The 21,537-nt window shown below is 38.9% G+C and overlaps 1 protein-coding gene across 1 annotated transcript in view; it reads right to left on the bottom strand.

Annotated features, from left to right (window-relative positions):
* Positions 1 to 21,537, bottom strand: part of ryr1b (ryanodine receptor 1b (skeletal)) — an 83,127-nt gene that overhangs the window by 15,691 nt on the left and 45,899 nt on the right. Inside the window, 23 exon segments of the mRNA XM_088345665.1 lie at positions 743 to 871; positions 1,081 to 1,169; positions 1,266 to 1,346; positions 1,845 to 1,862; positions 2,181 to 2,254; positions 3,622 to 3,698; positions 3,799 to 3,878; positions 4,106 to 4,205; positions 6,488 to 6,550; positions 7,690 to 7,741; positions 7,806 to 7,912; positions 8,137 to 8,233; positions 8,423 to 8,535; positions 10,224 to 10,358; positions 10,512 to 10,571; positions 10,647 to 10,817; positions 18,468 to 18,560; positions 18,749 to 18,836; positions 18,907 to 19,147; positions 19,291 to 19,611; positions 20,865 to 20,995; positions 21,235 to 21,316; positions 21,387 to 21,495. Coding sequence (XP_088201791.1) covers positions 743 to 871; positions 1,081 to 1,169; positions 1,266 to 1,346; positions 1,845 to 1,862; positions 2,181 to 2,254; positions 3,622 to 3,698; positions 3,799 to 3,878; positions 4,106 to 4,205; positions 6,488 to 6,550; positions 7,690 to 7,741; positions 7,806 to 7,912; positions 8,137 to 8,233; positions 8,423 to 8,535; positions 10,224 to 10,358; positions 10,512 to 10,571; positions 10,647 to 10,817; positions 18,468 to 18,560; positions 18,749 to 18,836; positions 18,907 to 19,147; positions 19,291 to 19,611; positions 20,865 to 20,995; positions 21,235 to 21,316; positions 21,387 to 21,495 — 2,511 coding nt within the window.

The following is a 21,537-nucleotide window of genomic DNA, read 5'->3' on the forward strand; positions in this document are numbered from 1 at the left end:
TTGGTGACACGGTCATTCTTGCTCTACCTGAGGACAATAACTCCACCATGGACTTGGACTATAAGATTGTCATACACTTCACCAGATAATGCACCACAATCTGCATATCAATGTCAATATAGCCAAGGAACTCTTATTCAACGCCACATCACTGCAACAAACTATTGTCATTGACAACTAAATGGTTGGAAATATTGACAGCTTTATATATCTTAAAGTAAGAAAAGTGCACTGACATTTACAGCATACCACGGACTTTCAAAAGCGTAGCTAAAAGCGACTATCAATAATACGGAAACGGAAAGGGCTTCAAGTTACTCTTAATCTGCTCTTACTGTTCTATCAATCCAATATCCAGCCCTGCATTCTCTACAGTTCAACTTGTTTCTTTAATCCGTTGACTGTTAAAAAACAAAACTCATAAAGGGAACAGAAACCAAAATTCTTCACAACAAGCCTCACAGAACTAGAACAGCCATTTAACACACCTTCAGGCCAGAGGTATAGCGCACTCAGGTGCAAAAAGGCTCGTGGTGGCTCAGAGAAGTCGCAGTCATAAAGTTTCTAAACAGCAGAGGACATTGTGTGTACTTTGTCTATTCTATTTTTCTGTCTTTTATATTTGAGATTTTTCTGTTGTCTGTTGTTATTTTGTTGTTGATGTGTGCTGTTTTGTGTACAAGTGAAAAAACCTTCCTTTGGGAACAAATGCATAAAGTCATATTTCTCCAGCATGTTTTACCTGGATGTACTCAGTCAAGCTGTTGAAGACCTGCTTGGCCACCGTCATGGCTTTCGAGAAGTTTCTCTTGCCAGGCTCGTCAATGATGTCTTTGCCCGAGTAGTACCAGTAAAAGTCACTGATGGACTCCTGCGCGTCCGAAAAAAATAGCGTTAGATGATAGAACTGGGTCTTTTTGGAGGTTGATCATGAACGAAAGAAAACATGAGCCATTAAGAACAAAGCAAACTCATAAGACAAATACGGTGTGATATTATTAAAAGTGTAATATTTTTGTTTTTGTTGAGCATAGCTTTCAGTAAACAGTTTTTATGAAAAACATGATGAAGGGAGGTTACCTGGAGTCGTAACAAGTAGTCCACCGTGCAAATTATGACATTGATGGTGGTGGTGCTCCCGGTCTGAGTTCTCAAGTAGTTCTGGAAATCTAAGGACAGGAGATCCTCGTGCATTATTAACATGCGTTCCATGTGTTCGGTCACAACATTTGGAACTTGGAATCCAGTCACAAACATTCCCTCACCGTTATTGTGGCCCTCGCACAAAAGTTGTAAGAAGCGGAAGAGGTCACACGTGAATTCATCGTCTGCCATGACCTTTTCGTCTAAATTGGACACATCAAAGGCCGATGAATGATGATTAAGTCAGATAATCACTATATTTAGGCTTCTTCATAACAGATTAGTGTGTTAAAAATGCTAATTTGAAACACTTCTAAATCATGTTTCTCTTTTCTAATTTTATCAGATTTTATTGGTAAAAAGTCTGGGTATAAACATTTGACTAAGGACACACTACATTCAATCATTCATGTGACAAGACAAATGGTATTTTAGGGTACACGGTCATGCAAGACAGATCTACTCAACTCGAATAACCATATCCAGGGATGTTGATGCTGTGCTGCTAAACATGCTGAGATTTTGACATACCAGGGTCCAAGACTGGGAAAGCCTTTGGACCCTAATTAGTGACAGCCAAATGATGACCGTGAAGAAACCAAAAGCTAGCAAAGGATTAGTTCTACTTGACTCGAACAGGGGGGATGAGAAGCCGATTAACGGTAATCTCACGGCAAGGCGGCTAAATCACATCCATTTACCACGTTCAAGCTTCTTATCTGACGACGGAGACGTGTGGAGGAGTGGAGAGAAGATAAAATACATGATAAGTGACAAAACATTGGTGCTGTCAGTAAACATGGAACACTCGCTGATTTCACTGACATTTCCCATCATAACACAAACATACTTTACATATACAATGAACACGTTGAAATATAACTCAGACATTTAACTTTGACTTTAAAAACACCAACACGAACACACGGATTCAATACATTTGTAATCAAAATAACTTCTTGGACCTATACAGTCGTGACGAAGTATGTCAATATCTAATGAATAAATAAATAAAAACATCTGATGCGCGTACTCACTGGTGCCTTCTTCTGACACCATTCCAAGTCCTTCTGCTTTGTTTTGTCTCTCGAAAGCATTCAGGTCCAAAACACTGGTCACAAAGTCCACTCAGTTAGTTAGACAAAAAGACATTTTCAAAAATTCCTCTGGACAGAGTGGGCTAATCGAGAATGGCCAAGCACCTTACATCTGCTGAAGTTTGTCATTTACAACCTGGTTCCACACTTTCATTCTTTAGGAATACATTTTTTTAAGTCTCAGGGCGTGTTGCAGTTTTCGTTAGAAAAAAACTGCAGTTTCCAACGTATTTGAAATTGCAACTCAAAAATGCCACTGTAGTCCATTTCAGAAAACTGATTAACTAATTCTAGATAAATTAAAATAAATAACAGCCTTTTTTCTTCCTCTGGTAGTGAAAAAAGGTAAGGATTATCATAACCATTTTAGCATATTTTGTTTTAGATGTCTGTTTTTACTTCACCAAATGTTTTCTTCATTTTTTTAACAGGACATTTTGCAGTGTGGAGCTGCGAACAGCCGAGTACCAATTTTTAGAATTATTTTGGTTGATATTTCCTCTTTTTTTTTTTTTTAATGCAGTGTAGATGTAAGATCGGGCGTATAAAATCTAGCCCAGCATGACCTGACTTGCAGGTGTATAAGCCCAGACCTAGCTGAACCCGACCGATTAACTTGATCTGATGGACTGAGCCCAAAGAAAACTGGAAGCTTCACTTCGGCACCGAAGTAAACCCGAAGCTTTACTTTGGCGCCGTGTGTACTTCGGCGCCCCAGTGTGCGTTTTGGCAGAGGTACGCAGCAAAATCAAGCATGCACTTTGAAGTGCAATGCCAAAATGAACATTTCTGCAAAGTGCAGCGAAATAAAACTGGACGAAATGGCACCTAAAAGAAATTCATATTCTGCAGATTACAAGATGCAAATTGTGAAAGATGGAGCCGAAAAGCAGATAGAAAGTTTGTCAAGCTTGTAAGCTATTGTCGAGAAGCGGAAATGAATTTACAGTGATACCGAGGATGATAATTCATTTGGATTTACCGGTTAAGACTAACTGATAATTTGGTAAGCATATTATCAGAATAATATAATTTCGGCGAAGAACTGCGTCGCCGAAGTGTGTGACTCAGGTAAAAGTACCGTTACTTCGGAAAAATATTACTTAAGTAAAAGTAAAAAACAGTCATCTAAATAATTACTTGAGTAAAAACAAGTGCAGGCTGAGCAGATCATCCACAAAGGAACAAACAAAACATAAAAAAAGCAAAAAAACAGCAAGGTAGAAGCCCGTCCCGACTTAATGATGATATTTAAAGCCAGGGTTCAAAAATCTTACCTCTAATGCAGTGTTTAAAGAGTTGTTGTTTTTTACCATGCACATTTTTTTAAATTTAAGATGTATTGATTTCCTCAAAAAATCAACTGCATTGTGTTAGAGACCTGCAGGTTTGCATCAGGGCTTGAACGCTGAGGAAGAAGCCTACATCCTTCTTGTCCTTCAGGTAGTCTAGCATTCTCTGCACAATGACCAAAACAAAACAAGCAATGAATATAAAATCTTGCAATGTTTTAATCTCCAAATATCATACGAATAGAAATAGTTATAGAAAGACAGACCTGCTGAACGTCACAGTTGCCTCCATTGAGGATGGAAATTCCCAGTTTAAGAGTAGAAGAAACCATGGCTCCAGGTTCACCTAAGACAAACACAAGTGGACCCAATACTTGAAGAATTTCTGCTTGGAAAGCAAAAAAACTTGACAATAACAAATCTAAAACAGCAGCATTAGACTTTGTAGAATGAGGGTAGGTGGGAAAGCACAAGCAACAGGGTGTGTTTTGTCTAACCATACATATATACTCTTGAACTCTCAACTAATAAATACGTTCGGCGAGAAAATAAACCCAAAGACAATTTGCCCACCTTTGCAGGCGCTGATCATCTGCAAGACCATCTCTGCGGCTCCGCGGTTGTGAAGACGGGACTGCTGGTACAGAAGTCTTTGCTTTTCCATCTCCTTTTCCTGGTGGGGAGTAGACCAGGAGAAAAGCAGTTGTAACCATGCCGGGGTAGAGTGCACAGCCCCCCCAACACTTGCTCTCACTCTCTCAGAGACCTCAATAGGGTCTGAATCAGATTTTTGAGGCTCTTTCTCTCACACAAACACACTTGCTTCTACTGTGTGCATTAGTTTTGGAAGCTATTGCAGCCACTTGATGACTTCCACAAGCTTGAACTGCAGCCGTATTTTTAGTCAAAAGTTACATATAGACATGACAAACACGACAGTTGGCAGAAATTCATGTCCAGCATGCAACTCGCATCACAATAATAATGATTAATACAATTTTAACACAAATATATGAGATTTGCAGTTAAAAGGGACACACCGACGTTTATCACGATTGTGGCTCAGAGAGAAAGTTGTAGATCGAAGACTCATTTAAACTGTGCAACATATCCCTTTTAACTTGCTTCCTTGATGTCAAACTGGAGAGACTTTGAAATAAATACCGTAGTTCCTCAAATAGTGGCGGTTCCTAACAGAGACAATTTTATAAGGGCCTCCTAATGATTCCCGCCATGGTGAACGGCATGTAGAAAATTATAACAAGTTGGTGTCAAAAATGCATGTACCAATACTTTTGTTATATGAATTCAACTAACAAAATTAAATAATAAAGCCTTTCGAGCCATAATGTGCGGAAGTACGGTATAAAACATTGGCACATATTTTCTAATGACTCCAGCAGTTCTAAAGTACAGCGATGCCTTGAGATAAGAGTTTCATTTGTTGTGGTTTGAATATCATGACGAGCTTTTAGTACAGTTATTAATAGTCTTTGTCTTGGATCTACCTTTTTGACATAATGGTATTCAAAATAATCGAGATTAGGGAAAAAAGGTAACTTAAGTATTGTGTGATAAAGTAAGGGTAAACTTTCCAGATGGCTGTTCTATCTTCGATAAGGCCAAACACTAAAACCAAATATAATACTGAATCAAGCACATTTTTGCTCCAGTTTTAGTTAGCTTTAGATCATTGCATTAACCTAAAATTGTGTCATAATTTTTGAAGCATTCACATTTTGATTACACTTTTTCTCATCATTCACTTCAGTTTAAGTGATTTGGTTATTTTTATATCCTTCTAACCTGTTAACGTTACGCTGGCCTGCAAAGACTTGTCTGTATGATGTTACTAGCCACTGAAATACGTCACGCCAAAAGTCTTGGGACTCGAGAAATAATAATATGTAAAATACTGATGTCGAGTTTTTCAGATTGGAATCAACTTTGACCTTGGACCAGGAAAGGCTTTATGCTTTTGTCCCAACTGTTTTCCATCCAAGATGCCCATGCTAGAATAAAAACCTTCGATTTCTGTGTGTTCCATCTTAAACTACTCAACATTAGTAGTACTTGAGCAGTTATGATTTCTGTTCTTTGTATGGCTACCATTGAGCACTCCGTCAAGTCAGAGCTAGGAATATCCATTAAAGACAATCTACGTCGTGTCACTCAAATCTTAAGGCATAAATGCATACTATTATAATTCAGATTTGCTACATTGCGGCACATTGAATTATTGTACACTACCAGCCTTTGAAACACATGACTTAATTACCCACTCACTGAACTCAGAATACCATCTAACTGTTATTTCATTTCACACTATAAACCTTACTGCTTGTAATTGTCCTGAACCTTTTCTTCATTTGCTAATGTTCAGTTCATCTCTAAGCTGGGTGAGCGCTGTAAGTATTGTGAATGGGGTTGAGAAGTGTGAGGGGAGAACATGCATTAGGGACAAACAATTTTTTACATTTAAAATTAAAGAATTGTAGAATGCAATTCTAGAACAGTAAATAATGAAATCTTGGGGGGAATAAAATGCAACGGACTGCAGGAGTTGGGACAAACAAAACAAAACCAATGTCACGGTTAGTTTTCCTGTTATCAAGTGAGACTTGTTCCAAAGTGAGTAAAAGGGAAGTGAGGGTGTGAGTCGATCCACCAAAATCTGGTTGGATCCACAACTCGGCACTGGGAGATGTAAAGAAAAGACTCTGCGATGTTCTGACACCAAAAAGGCATGCACATCGCCGGACTTGTGAGTTGGATCACACTAAGATTAAAAAAAAAGACTTGAGTATTATTGGTGTCTATAATGAAGTGGACTTAGGGGGAATGTGCGAGTGTGTGGATGACGCAAGGTCACTGGTGGCGCAGGGAGCTGCTCCTTGGCTGACTCCCCTGTCTCCCCTTCCCTTGGTCCCCCCATACCATCTCTGTCTGCCGCACCTCAAAGGATGGCTCTTCCCCCTCCTGCTCTCCCCCTTCGTCATCCTCACCAATATGGCAACTCTACAAAGACAGATAACGAAAAAAAGAACATTCAATTTTAGGAAAAACTCATGTGTCAATTTTAAATGCAGTAGACCCCAGGGATTAAAAAAAACCTTGCCTTGCGACCTGTTTACTTTAATACAAGTGCCTGAAAGTCATGACAAAAAGTTTCTGGACACCAGGGCAGACAACTCTGAAAAATTGCCTGCCCAGCCATAAAGCTGCCATTTTTCACAATTTGAAACGCAATAAGACGACTCATCGCAAAGAAACCCGTTGTTGCAAAGTATTAAGGGTTGATAATCAGACTATATAACAGAACCCTTTAAAATTAAGTTTATTATAAATCTACTTATAACATTCATTGCATGTATGTGACAACGCTGTTTTCCATCTGCCATCTTCCATGTACCTGTATTTACTCATCTTCATTCATGCAATGTTTGCGTTGCGTCCTCTGCTAAAAGCCACGTGAACTCCTCTTTGCACGATGCTTTTAATGTACGTTTACGTTTTGTAGCGTCATCAATTTTGTTAGCTTCTTTTGAATCTTTCTTCTGGAGCTGAGGTTTTGGCTTGATTCCTAACCACTTCTTCATTTTTCTTGTGTTCTCTGTCTACTTTGGAAAATTATATGCAGATGCACGACATTATAACACTCAGGAAAGTCCGGAAGCATGAGGTTATTCGCTGCTGGCTTCTGATTGGCTGCCGAGTATGCAAATTGCCAAACGAACTGAAATTTCCAAACCGAACGAAGATTTCGAAATCGGAATAAAGCAAACTTTGATTTGAAAAATATCTTTCGTTTTTTTTTTCTTCCCTTGAAAAAGTTGTCAGCCAACCGGGCGGAGACGTTTTGTAAGTTGTAGGCGTGACTTAAAAGATGCACGCCCAGACATGATTTCATTATTTCAGACACCGTTTAATATGTGTTATCTTAAATAATTTCCCCACTTTAAGACGTCAAAAAAAAACATAAACAATTCAAAATTTTACCATAGGTTTCTTTCCCCAGTAAATCCCCACCTCAGAATGGAATAAAATCCTATCCTGGGGGTCTACTGCATGTAAATTTCATACAACGGGTAATATAATGTGATAAGGCATTTTTAATTTCCTAGACATTATAAACACAGAATTGCGACATTCCTTACTTTTGCCATGATGTCAGCGTATGACATATACAGGTGGTCAACGTCAAGTTTTCTGAAAAAGGAAAAGAGTTGCTTAGAAGCAGAAACAAAAGAAAATGAACCTGAAACAATGTTACGTTTTCTCTGTGAGAGCAGTCCGGCTGAAATGCAGGATGAGCTGATGAAGCGGGTCAGGCTTGGTTTCCGTCTCCTCTTCCTCCTCCTCCTCTTCCTCAAGGGCTTTCTATATAATGTACAAACAGCTTAGGCCTCAAATTATTTACCATGTAACACATACACATTAGTCAAGAAACCTATTTTAGTTCACATGGGTAAATGTCGTCTGTTGTGATCATAGAAATTATACACGTACAGTATTTTGAAGCTGTTAATTATCAAAATGATATGCACGGATGAACATCATTAACATTTGAAAAGGATTGAAAGTCGAAAATGGAGAAGACAAACCGATAAATCGTCAATCATCCTGTCCTCAAAGGAGTACCCTTCCGTCTCCAACCAGTTGCGTTTGTAGGCGTCCAGAAACATGTTGGTGGCTCTGTGCCTGTGGCAGGATGTGGCATTAAAAACAAATTAACAAAAACATTTTATGTCATGTGCCATGGTCTATAGTGTTAGTTGTATTCGAGTTGTCGTTTGTGAATACAGTGTGCCTTTTTTACCACAATTCATAAGCAAGATATGTTAGAAAGTGACCTTAATTGGAGAACCCCTATATTACAGGAATTATTACGTGGGAATATTGTAGAGTGGCGTCATCCTGAAGCAGGCTACAACAGCCCTCCGCCGTTGTTTGGACAGAAGCTTGTGCCATACCATCTTCTTGGACTTGAAGGGATGTTCTGTCTGTAAAAAAATAACAACACAAAAGACTTTTATTCCAAAGGCTGTCATTTAATGACTCCAGTGTTATGAGATGGGCGGTTTGGGTTTAAATTCTTGTTCATGAAACATGTGTGAAAAAATCTAATAAACTTCTCAAGTACAACAATTTACAGATGACACCTGATATATGGTGTCCCCGCCTTGCAATGTTTTCACTTGACGCTGAAGAATAAAATGTTTTTTTCAGCCACTCTTTATGGCCTTTTCCCCATATAATTATCATCAACAAATAACTTTGCATGGCTTAAAATTCAAACTTTGCGGTGCTTGTGTGTATGACGAGTTAAGGTCTGCTGTTGGTTCGCGTCATGGCATCATGAAAATATTAACAAGTAACTGTCTAAACTACTTCCCATAACTTTTTCTCTACTTTATTTAGTTCAGAATCTTAATACAATATTGAATTATTTGTACAATATGTATTTGCTATGTGTACCAGGGATGCTAAAGGGAGAAGCAAAAACAGAATAACCATGGAAACAAAGCTTGCAATTATTCAGAAATAAGAAAAGGGCGCACAAATAACTACTCTCTCTAAGATGCATGGCCATAACCAAGTAACGTTCAGGACGACTATTAATATAAAGAAGACATCTAAACCAACAAAGTCTTTTAGGGGCATAACAATCCTCAGGAGTGGAAGGTTTAAAATCTGTTTTATCACAAATACAGTGGAACCTCGGTTTTCGAACGGCTCTCAGTTCGAACAAATCAGAGTCCGACCAAAAATTTCGAGAAATTCTTGCTTCGCTGTTCGGTCAAAAAAATCGGAGTTCGAACGCCGGTAATGAGTGCGTACGCTAGGGTGCGATGCTGAGCGGCGCACGGGTGTTTTAGCCCCTTATTATGCCTCCGAAGAAAGCCAGTGCAAGCAGCAAAGTTGCTATAGGTGAAAAAAGAAAAGTAGTGCGTACAACTATTGCATTTCAGAAAGAAATAATAGCAAAATATGAAGGAGGTGTGCGAGTGTCTGATCTTGCTAGGGAATACAGCATGGCTTAATCTACTATCAGTACGATACTAAAGAATAAGGAGGCTGTGAAATCTAGTGATGTGGCTAAGGGAGTGAGTGCTATAAGCAAGCAACGGCCGCAAGTTTTGGAAGAGGTTGAAAAACTTTTGATGATTTTCCTCTCCCCACCGTCCACCTGCGCCTTCTGCTGACCACCACAAAGGTAAGAAGTCCTATTCATAATTCTTTTCTTTATCCTTTTTTTTATTTTTACACGTTCATGTTAGCGTCATCTTTCGTACGGAAGATTACGATAACACGAACCTACGATTAGCCTGGGTTAGCTTTACGTTAAACATTCAAGGTAAACATTCAGGGTGTTGGAACGGATTAAAACGATTATTTATTAATGGGAAAAATGATTTCGGTGATCGAACAAATCGGTTTTCGAACAGGATTCTGGAACGGATTATGGTCGAGAACCGAGGTTCCACTGTAGATACTAAATAAATGTTAATAAATATTTTGTTATTTCAATGTTTTTTATCTGGAGTACATACCAGGAGTACAGAAACTATTAGTTAATTACAATAGGTTTCTATTCCCCACTCTACGGGGGTTTCACTTTGCATTCTCTACTTTAAAACAGATTTTCAAATCCCTGGGGTTTACTGTATTTGTCTTTTTTTGTACTCACCACTTCAATGTGGTACAGAACTGCAGACACTTCCTGGACCCTTTTGACCACCTTTTCAGGGTCCTCTGCATCTTCAGCTTTTCCCGACATCTCCTTGTACAGGGACATCTGCCATCGCATTGCTGGGTCCTCCACCTACAAGTAACATGTTTGTATTATATATTCGACTGCTTGGTGTCCTAAAACTTTACCTGAAAGGATATTAGCTTACAAAAAAATCAAGAATTTGGGCAAATATATTCTGTTTTTTCAGTAAATAGTTTGGTATGAAAAATATTATGAACTTACTTTTCCTTGAAGGTGAAGATTGTTATGTAAGAATTCCCTCACTTCTTCATCAGTGTCTTTCTAAAAAAGAGATTAGGGATTTGATGTCATTGTGCCCACAGGGAATGAATGAATTGATTTCAGGTGTCACAGTACCAGTGAGTATCTAAGCTTGGCCAGGTTAATGAGCTCCTGGTCTGCAGGTGAGCACATATTAAGACCAATGGGAAGCATCTTCTTCAGAGCCGCCACGATGAGCGAAGTCTGCACCGAATAGCGATCGCCCCGCCGCTTCTTTTTGGTACGCTCTTGCTCGGAGCCTCCAGACTACAATAGGCAAAAGGGAATGTTCTCATCGACTGGGCAGAGACTCCTAGTTGTAGGCTTTTTTTCAGTCCTTATAATAGTTCCAACTAACTCAATTTTAAGTGTTTTTCTATCTATTTTGAAAGGACCAGATAATTAAAGTAAAAAGTAAAATGTACAACGGTGATCTTCTTAATTTTCTTGAGCTTAGCAATTTAAGAATTGGACCAAAGCATTTTAGGTCGGATTGAAGGGCCTTCCAACATATAATAGACTAGTAGTTATTCTGTCCGGCACTTTAAGTCATTCACGACGAGATAGTGAATGGAAAAAGTATAAATGGCTTTTTTCTGTAACATGTAGAATTACTTAGTTCCAACAAGGCAGTAAAAACGACCAAAAATAAATTGTATCTACTATTAATCAAGACTGGTCAAAGGTGTCTTTCATTTATCATGAACAAAGCCAGATTGCTAATAAATTTCCTCTTTACAAGATTTTAAGTTTACGTTTAGGTCCTTGTCATTTAAACCATCACCTGATTTGCTGTGAGAAAATGATGAATACAAACCTAATTGACCACTATATTAATAAATCACTTCACCTTTCATTATCGATTTGTCAATCATGCATCCTTGAGATGAACTGAGAGCTTGGGGAAACGGACTAGTTTACAAAACCAAAACCATTAAAATGGAACAAGCATCATTGGCAATGTGATGGGCAGAATCACAACATGCAGAGTGGCGGAGCATGCAAACAAATGACTCAACGACAAATGGAAACATTTTTCCAACAAGAACGTTCTTGTCCTTCTAACGGACTTAATTAAAGCTGCATTTCTCACAATGCGCCTTCATATTAGTCACACACACATGGAGTGTACCTGGAAAATATCCACGCACTGCTAAGAAACTGCAATTGACCAAAATAAACTGTGTGATTTTGAAGCAAATTATATTGAACTCCACCATCAAAGTCCAATATCTTAAGTAAGCCATAAGGATGCATTTTAAATGACCATAAGAGAGAAGCATCATGAATACTTTCCAGACAAGTTCTGGCTTTGGCTTCGAGAGGGTCCTGACTTGCAACTCTCTTTACTGTCTGTCTTCTGCCCGCCACTGTATCACTCAAGCAGTTACCAAGGACAGAAGATTCTCGTCTTTAAGCTATCAAGGGACCAACACGTGATGGGATTGTCAATAGTTGAAGGTTTTTAATAGTGTCAATGAATTAGACAAGGAAGGTGCGGGTCCAGTTAGTAAATGTGATGGAAGATACCTGCAGCCACCACTAGCTATTTAGATCCCTGAGAAAGTCTACTCTTTCGCTGTCACCAACAGATCCATGCAAGCTAAAGTATCAATTTTTGGCATTGCTGCAAAAGGGTGTCAAAAATCCACAAATGGTTAGGGTAACACTTACATTGTCTGCAAATCCTATGTTTATTTTTCATTTATTTATAGAGTTGAGGGGGTTCTTGTCTGGAAAGATGAGGGAGTTTAGACACCGGTGTCCAACGACGAGTTTGAATCTCCTGACACCTACTCTTTGATATTTTTTTAAAATATTTTTTTGTATGCAGCCCTCAAAACAAAACGTTTGGAAACCCCTAGACTAGTACAGTGGCCCCTCTACATACAAGCTACCCTAGTAATGAAATTTTCGCGATACAATATATAGTTCAAGCAAAAATCTACCCCACATACGAGAAAAACACTCAAGTTACAAGAATTTTCTAATGCTACCACTAGAGTGCTCAAGACTCATCACCGCCAGCATCAGCTCATCCCACCTAGCACGTGTATTTACCGCCATACTGACCTGATCCCGCAACCTTGTGTTGTCATTTTTTTTTAATCGTCCGTTCTTGTGCATACTCACTCTTTCTGCACCTTTCTCCCTCACTCCTCCTCCACCACCATGGATACACCGCAATTAGCAACCGCCGACTTCCTCCATGGTAAATGCTCATAATAAACTCGCATTTTAGTCCATTAATATAAAAGCATCTTATTACTGTACGTTTATGGTAAATTAATATTTGAGTATGTTTTCGGTGATCAGGAAGATGTGTTTTATAGCTATTTTTCCATCCATCCATCCATCCATCCATAATCTGCACCGCTTATCCTCAGTAGGGTCACGGGGGTGCTGGAGCCCATCCCAGCTATCTTCAGGCAGTGGGCAGGGGACACCCTGAACTGGTTGCCAGCCAATCGCAGGGCACATAGGGACAGACAACTCACTCGCTCATTCACACCTAGGGACAATTTGGACCGGCCAATTAACCTGACATGTTTTTGAATGTGGGAGAAAACCGGAGTGCCCGGAGGAAACCCATGCAAGCACGGGGAGAACATGCAAAATCCACACAGAAAGGTTCGGTCTCATGGCCTCAGAACTGTGCTGCACACCCGCTAACCACTGCGCCGCCGTGCTGCCCTTTATAGCTATTTAAGGTTTACTTAAATGATTTTGGGAAGCGGTAAACTGATAAATTGATTTTCAGTTATTTCTCATGGGGAAAACCTAGAAATTCTAAATACGAGCTTGATCCAGGTATAAATTACTCTCGTATGTAGAGGGGCCACTGTACTAATATTGATGAAGATGATGGTGGAAAAGTGTCCCCCAGCGATATTTGACAAAGCTGTAAGAAATCCGACATCAGAACACCCACCCCACATGACAACAACTATCTACAGACAAACTGTTTTATTAATCAAACAAAGCAAGACGATGGCACCCGGCTGCTTTCAAAGAACTGCATAGCCGGGTGCCATGACCACCATCACACTACAATCTACAACAGCACAGAAATTGCATGAAATTTCACTGCAGACCCACCGCTAACTAAAACGAACACACATACACACAAAGACTACGGTTTGAACAGATTTGACGGCTAACATGATTGTGTTTTTTCTTGTCTCAATAATGCTAATTAATAAATATAAACTAAGTAATTGTGATATATGTTTTATAATTGTTTTCAAGGTCCTGTTCATATGCATCTTCCCACAAAACTAAGCTATTCATTATTCATATGCAAATCTTGAAAGTTGGGCCTTTAAAATAAGTTCAGGAAGCCAATTTTGAGTACATTTTCCAACAATCGATTCAACTTTTATTCATTTTGTGGATTCATTGGAGTTGGATAATGAAACATGTTAGAATTCCAGTTTTTTTTTTTTTTTAAAACAGGACTCTTGGTTAAATTGGCAGCATAGAAATGTGACTATTTATGTCATTCAGATGGTGTTATTTTCCAAAGTAAGAGTCGCCGTACATCAACAATTGTTTTGATATAGTGTACAGTAATTATACAGTAATATATTGTTTTAGCAATTGTTGTCAAATGTGTTGATTTTTAATTAATTGTAATCTTTTATCACACAATCAGTGGAAAAAAATAAAATGTCAATTATCGATCTAAAAAATAAAAGTTTAACTCGGATCTGAGGAATCAGAATATATTTTCATAAAGGCTGAAAAAGTGAGTGTTTTTTTTAAAACAACATCTTTAAACAACTTGACTGTCAAAAAATTGTTGTTACTATCCGTGTAATTGCTCAAATTTCTTCCATATTAAAAGGCTGAAATTGTATCTACCTTTAAATCTACCGGTTTAAAGATATTGTCTGGCAAAATTATCGATTGATTTTCTTTTCAAATAATTGTTGAATAATTATTGTGAGTAGGTTCAAATGTAACATAGTCACAAAGTCTGTCAAAAATGATAATTACATTTGTTGTATACAGTAATTATATCTTGCTTAGAAGTATATGTATATATTTTTCTCCTTACAAGTTCAATCCATTGATGTCTTCTCTTCTTATTTTCAGCGTCTACTTAACTTTAAATCTATCACCTATATTATGTCAGCAATTTTATCATGTTCAGGGCAGTTCATTAAATTTTTATATTGTGTTTTGTCACTTGAACATTTAGGTATACAGGGAGTGCAGAATTATTAGGCAAGTTGTATTTTTGAGGATTAATTTTATTATTGAACAACAACCATGTTCTTAATGAACCCAAAAGTCTCATTAATATCAAAGCTGAATATTTTGGAAGTTGGAGTGGGGCTTTTTTAGTTTTAGCTATTTTAGGAGGATATCTGTGTGTGCAGGTGACTATTACTGTGCATAATTATTAGGAAACTTAACAAAAAACAAATGTATACCCATTTCAATTATTTATTTTCATCAGGGAAACCAATATAACAGCTCAACATTCACAAATATACATTTCTGACATTCAAAAACAAAACAAAAACAAATCAGTGACCAATATAGCCACCTTTCTTTGCAAGGACACTCAAAAGCCTGCCATCCATGGATTCTGTCAGTGCTTTGATCTGTTCACGATCAACATTGCGTGCAGCAGCAACCACAGCCTCCCAGACACTGTTCAGAGAGGTGTACTGTTTTCCCTCCTTGTAAATCTCACATTTGATGAGGGACCACAGGTTCTCTATGGGGTTCAGATCAGGTGAACAAGGAGGCCATGTCATTAGTTTTTCTTTTTTTAGACCCTTTCTTGCCAGCCACGCTGTGGAGTACTTGGATGCGTGTGATGGAGCGTTGTCCTGCATGAAAATCATGTTTTTCTTGAAGGATGCTGACTTCTTCCTGTACCACTGCTTGAAGAAGGTGTCTTCCAGAAACTGGCAGTAGGACTGGGAGTTGAGCTTGAGTCCATCCTCAACCCGAAAAGGCCCCACAAGCTCATCTTTGATGATACCAGCCCATACCAGTACCCCACCTCCACCTTGCTGGCGTCTGAGGCGGACTGGAGCTCTCTGCCCTTTACCGATCCAGCCACGGGCCCATCCATCTGGCCCATCAAGACTCACTCTCATTTCATCAGTCCATAAAACCTTAGAAAAATCCGTCTTGAGATTTTTCTTGGCCCAGTCTTGACGTTTCAGCTTGTGTGTCTTGTTCAGTGGTGGTCGTTTTTCAGCCTTTCTTACCTTGGCCATGTCTCTGAGTATTGCACACCTTGTGCTTTTGGGCACTCCAGTGATGTTGCAGCTCTGAAATATGGCAAAACTGGTGGCAAGTGGCATCTTGGCAGCTGTACGCTTGACTTTTCTCAGTTCACGGGCAGTTATTTTGCGCCTTGGTTTTTCTACACGCTTCTTGCGACCGACCCTGTTGACTATTTTGAATGTAACGCTTGATTGTTCGATGATCACGCTTCAGAAGCTTGGCAATTTTAAGAGTGCTGCATCCCTCTGCAAGATATCTCACTATTTTTGACTTTTCAGAGCCTGTCAAGTCCCTCTTCTGACCCATTTTGCCAAAGGAAAGGAAGTTGCCTAATAATTATGCACACCTGATATAGGGTGTTGATGTCATTAGACCACACCCCTTCTCATTACAGAGATGCACATCACCTGATATGCTTAATTGGTAGTAGGCTTTCGAGCCTATACAGCTTGGAGTAAGACAACATGCATAAAGAGGATGATGTGGTCAAAATACTCATTTGCCTAATAATTCTGCACTCCCTGTACTGTAGATAATAAAGAGTTATATTGAACATTTATTATGAATGTATGTCTCGGAATACCTTGACATAAACAAAAGTTGTTTTTGGCTAAAAAAGATACCCAATGTTAAAAGCTACACTGTTTTTCACTGCACAGTTGTAACTGGTGCTCAGGTCGAAAAACAAAAATAACACGTGTGCCTGTGCATGTGAGTGTGTGGAAGCGAGCACAGGCGAGCACATGTTGGTATCTACGTGACAAAAAGTGTGCCGGGCCACGGCGTGAAGCTGGACGATAAAGACTGGCCCAAACCCAGAGAGAGCCCATGCGGTCAGCCTAGTGCTCGTGCACAAACAAAATCTAACCTCTCCATCTCCGGCCTAGCGGCCCGCCGTCCGACCCCGACCCAGGATACAAGAAGAGAGCACAGTTAGCGACACGCCACCGTCTGTCCTCGACCACCGCAAACTGCCTCTCAAAAACGCTCCTGGGAGTTTGGCGTGTTAGTGGTGCACTCGATAAAAATGTGTAAAAAGTGGAGAACTGTAAATAATTTCAGAATGCGGTGAACACATAATGCAAGTTTTGGCTGGTTTGGTTCAGAAAGCTTTTACCATCTTATCCAGAGAGGAAGAAACACACATGACTGATGAGAATGTTTTTTATGTTTTGCAGGATGTGCACATGTTAGTAAATTGTTCAGAGATTAGTTCCTTAATTTGTTATCGTATAGTGGCTGAAATGTCTTAAGCTGGATTTACACATAATTTTTCCAAATCAAGTTTTCTTTCTGATCTCTATTTATATGTGCTTAGTCAGGTCAAGTCATGTTTATTTGTATAGCTCTTAATCACAGGAAGTCTTGAAGGTCTGTAAAGACTACAGACTACCATTACACACCATCCCCTAATCTAAAACCTACATGAAGGCAAGGAAATACTCGAAACTTCAGCATGAGGAAAATGAGAAAACCGTGACATAATGCCCCTTCCAATATGACTAGGCTGCAATAGGTATTATTAGATCATTCAAATGTGTCACTGAATAAGTAGTCATTATTGCGCGCGTTTTCCAGTTTTAAACATCACATTATTACTTTGATCATCACATTATTTATTTAGTTGTGCTTATCTATACATTTAAATCAAGTATTTACTCATTTTTGTATTTATTTGATGTCTTGTGTAAATATTGTGTAAATTATAACCTTTTATCTTCTTGGTTCCTTTATCTTCTTTGTTTTCTTTTATCCTCACTGTAAAATGTGTAACTGGAGTGCCACGTCCAATTTCGCTGTCACATTATGTTCAACCCATTTTGTAACAATGACAATAAAGGTATATTCTATTCTATTCTATGTCTGAAAGTATTTATCAATTCCTTGGCTATACTTTTTCAACATTGTTCTAAGTGGTGTTCTGATTTACTGTCGACCCTTGGCTTACAATATCGACACTGTTTGCAATTACTAATCGAGTATAATTAAAAGACAGGAACTAAAAAAATAAATCTACTGTAGATAGCCACAGCCATATTACTTTACCTGCTGTTATGCCATTTAAATTACATGTAAAAACGGACGAATGTTGCATTTAAGGAAAAACAAGTTTTAGAAAAAGAGCTGTTTTGGGGCAGATATTGCATGTGAAGGGAGGTGGCGAAAAGTCACCAAAAATAAGAGTCAACCGCGAAAATGAAGCAAAGAAAAAGATAAAGTAAATAGGTCAATGTGGACTGACAAGAAAAGGTAGAAGTAGAAAGAAGTTAACGCTACAATATAATGTGGAAGTTATTCCATTGGTAACTCACACCACCCAAGCAAAATGGACCGGGCTCGCTATGGGCTGAGAGCGATCATGTCACTTTTTTTCTGCTCCACGGGATTCTAGGTAGTACATTTTTATATTATTGTATTTAACAGCAAAACGTAGGACTTGTTCGCTGCCATCAAAACAATAAGTAAACAAATGTCAGTTAATAATCTGAATCTTTATAATGTAACAGATTCCATAGACAGATTTTGTGACACTTAGGACCACAAAATAAGAAAGCAATTGATTTTATTTTGTGTAAATCCAACTTATTGGTGATTTTCAATTAAAATATGTGCATCATATCGGCGCTAGACATCTGTGTGCAAGTGTGTTTCTGTGTCCTCACTCACCTTGCTCATCTTACTCTTACTATCAGCGGTAAGGAAAGACATGTTGTTGATCTCATTCATTACCACAAAGTTCTGCTCCTCACGTTTGAAATTCTGCAAAAATATTCAAATGCATACACATACAAGTGACAATAGAAGGTAGCAAGTACAAATACATGACTTTTTTGGAGTGTATATTATTGTAATGACCGATAAACACACATCAAGTATGCACAGAGTTTGGAGTTTGTTATATGTAATTGGGGTGACAGAACAAAAAAGAACTAGAGGGCAAAACTCACGTGAGACTTGGACCAGAAAATGAAAACCTCCCCAACCATCCTGAAGAGTTCCTCTGCATCGGGATCAGGAGATGTCAGCCATCTTGCCCTGCATGAAGATAGTGATGACATCACAGGAATAAATCGAGATTTCATAATAAACTCAAAAATCCTTTCACCTGTTGTTGTCCACATAGCGGATCAGCAAAGGATAGAGAGCATAGAGATCCCGGCACAGAACTGCAAACTCGTCTCGAATTGTTCCGTTCTCATTATCAATCTCCGTCTTGCCTTCCATGCGCAGATGATCCTCCTCGGCCACAACCTTGCCCGAACGCTTTTTAAGTTTCTCCATGGTGGGGATGAAATGGGACTTGAGCATCTCCGGTTTGGCTCGGCTTACAATGGGCTGAGCAAACACTGCACACAGGTTGGTAGAAATTCTTAAAATTATATAATTTCTGAAAGTGATAACAGTATGCATAACAAATATTCAAGCAAAAATTGAAATGTTCTAAATGTATGTAATTCAATGCATCCAATGGTAGTAAGATCCCACTGACCTGCCAACCTCTTCATCCAGGAAGCCTCATCAATACCCAGATTGTTGACCACAATCTTCATAATGCTCCCCAGCAGCTGGTTGAGGTGCTCGGAGGTGACCGAGGTGCAGATCTGGCCTTCCAGCTCAGGGAAGTTCTCTAGGCCCCTCTCCCACCAGCGCGGGAGATAATTACACAGCATGGGCAGCGTGATCTCAATCACGTGAGGCATTTCTGTGTAGCGCGCCCCAGACTCTGACAGATCATGGATCTCCTTCATGAGGATGTCCAGTTCGGGGATGTCAGGACACAGCTCCTCCACTTGGCTGGGGAGACCCAAAACTGAAGAGACAAGAGTGTTGTTTTTTTTTTTACAGTCCAGGTTCATATGTAGCAGCAAATGCTTTTCAGATATTTTTTAAGGTGGATTATCAAACTTCTTGACTGATACTACAGTGAAAAAAGTCCAGCAGGAGAATTGAGGGAAAATGTAGTAGTAACAGAAGTAAAACAATATTTCTCTTCTTAAGTGAAGTTGTTTTGTTCCACTAGCAGATGTTTACATATTTTATTTTTCTGTTGAGTCTTAAGAATCATTTAAAATACAATAAATAAACATTTGCTAAATGTTAGATAATTATGCACTTATTTTTATTATCCTATAGGAAATAGTAAACAAGTTACTAGAATTGAGCAAAGTGATATAATTGTTGTTGGTATATATGGTAATTTTTATGCAACACAAGAGATACGTTTCTTCTATTTTTAATATTGGATACCTGCAAAAAAGATTGCATAGGATGCCAGTTCTTTGTTTCGACTAGTATACCTCATTGTTGTTTGTCATATTAGACTGTTAAATGGTCAATCACACACACGATAAGCCTACACAGCTGCTAATCTGTACATCTGTTTGTTTGTTTTTTTGCACTACTGGCAGTTCTCTTATACCTAGCCACTCCTTTGCACATCTGTTCTCCTCTGCACTATCGTACTCCAGGGTTATTGTTATTGTATAATGACTTGTTTACCTGACTGCCCATTTTGCACATCTGGTTAGCTGCTCCTCTTGCACTCTTTGCGCTACTGTATAATACTATACATAGCTATAAATTATTTAGCATATTATCAGTACTTCAATACTCTAACTCAGTACAACATTTATTTATATCTGTACATTCAAGAAAACTGTGGGGGTCAGATGTATCGACATTTCGTTCTGTATACACGTGTACAAGAATGACAATAAAGTATATCTGAATCTGAATCATATTGACTATTATTCACTGTTTACATCTTTTTGATTTCTACGCCCTTTAGGGCAGCTCTACTTTTGTAACCTAGGAGATCTAATAAAAAGAAAGGGCTCACGAGAGGGCATTTAGAACAGGTTGGAATTTCTTATCCAAGGATCGAGTCCTCAGCTGATCTCTTTACAAGTTCAAAATCTATAGATGTCTTCTCTCCTTATTCTTTAGGGTCTACTAAATCAACAATAAACCAATTCACTGGAATACAATGCTTTAGTTTCAATACAACGGTTCCACAACTTATAAAAGGTAGTGATGATAATGTTGCATCGTGATTAGGCTCACTGGTTCTTTCCCGTGGAGTCTTGGTGGTGTAAACAGAAAATGCATTGAACTCATTCAGCTCCGGCTCAAGGAAGGCAACGGGCATAGCTGCTGCGAGGTGGGCCAAACACTCGCCAAGAGCGGGACGCTGTCTGCATAAAAATAAAGAGCGAGAAGACAATATGTAGGACAGAGAGGAAAAAGAAAATCTTGAAATGCTAAATGTAAAAGAGCAAAATGCCAAAAACGGTGGAGGAGAAAATGAGAACCAAAAGAGCAAGAAAAGAAGAGCAAGAATAGGTAGAGGAGGTTGTGAAAGGAAATAATAAATAGAAAAGAGTAGATGAAATTAAAAAAAAATAAGAGAACGCTGAAAGATAAAAGTCCTCACTTTTCAACATGTGGCGTCTTCACCGTGCCCAGCGAGTAGATGCTGCACATGAGCCGATAACAGGAGATTTGCAAATCGTCCACTGAGGAGGAAAAAGGCCGAAGTGTTAGCCTGGTCTTTTTGACTACCTGACCCGACCACTCTGAACTCACTCATGACGTCGTCTCCAAACTGGTGCTGAGCGATGTGGTCGAAAAGGGACGTGAGAACGGGCAGGAGGGCGTTGGTGGTGTAGTTAATGTTTTGGGACACACCTTTCACCTACAGCAAGAAACAAGGCTTATCTTTTTATGTACATTTTCA

This window comes from Urocampus carinirostris, chromosome 10 (assembly GCF_059441175.1).
Source record: "Urocampus carinirostris isolate Australia breed hairy pipefish chromosome 10, RoL_Ucar_1.0, whole genome shotgun sequence".
In the NCBI taxonomy this organism is placed as follows: domain Eukaryota; kingdom Metazoa; phylum Chordata; class Actinopteri; order Syngnathiformes; family Syngnathidae; genus Urocampus; species Urocampus carinirostris.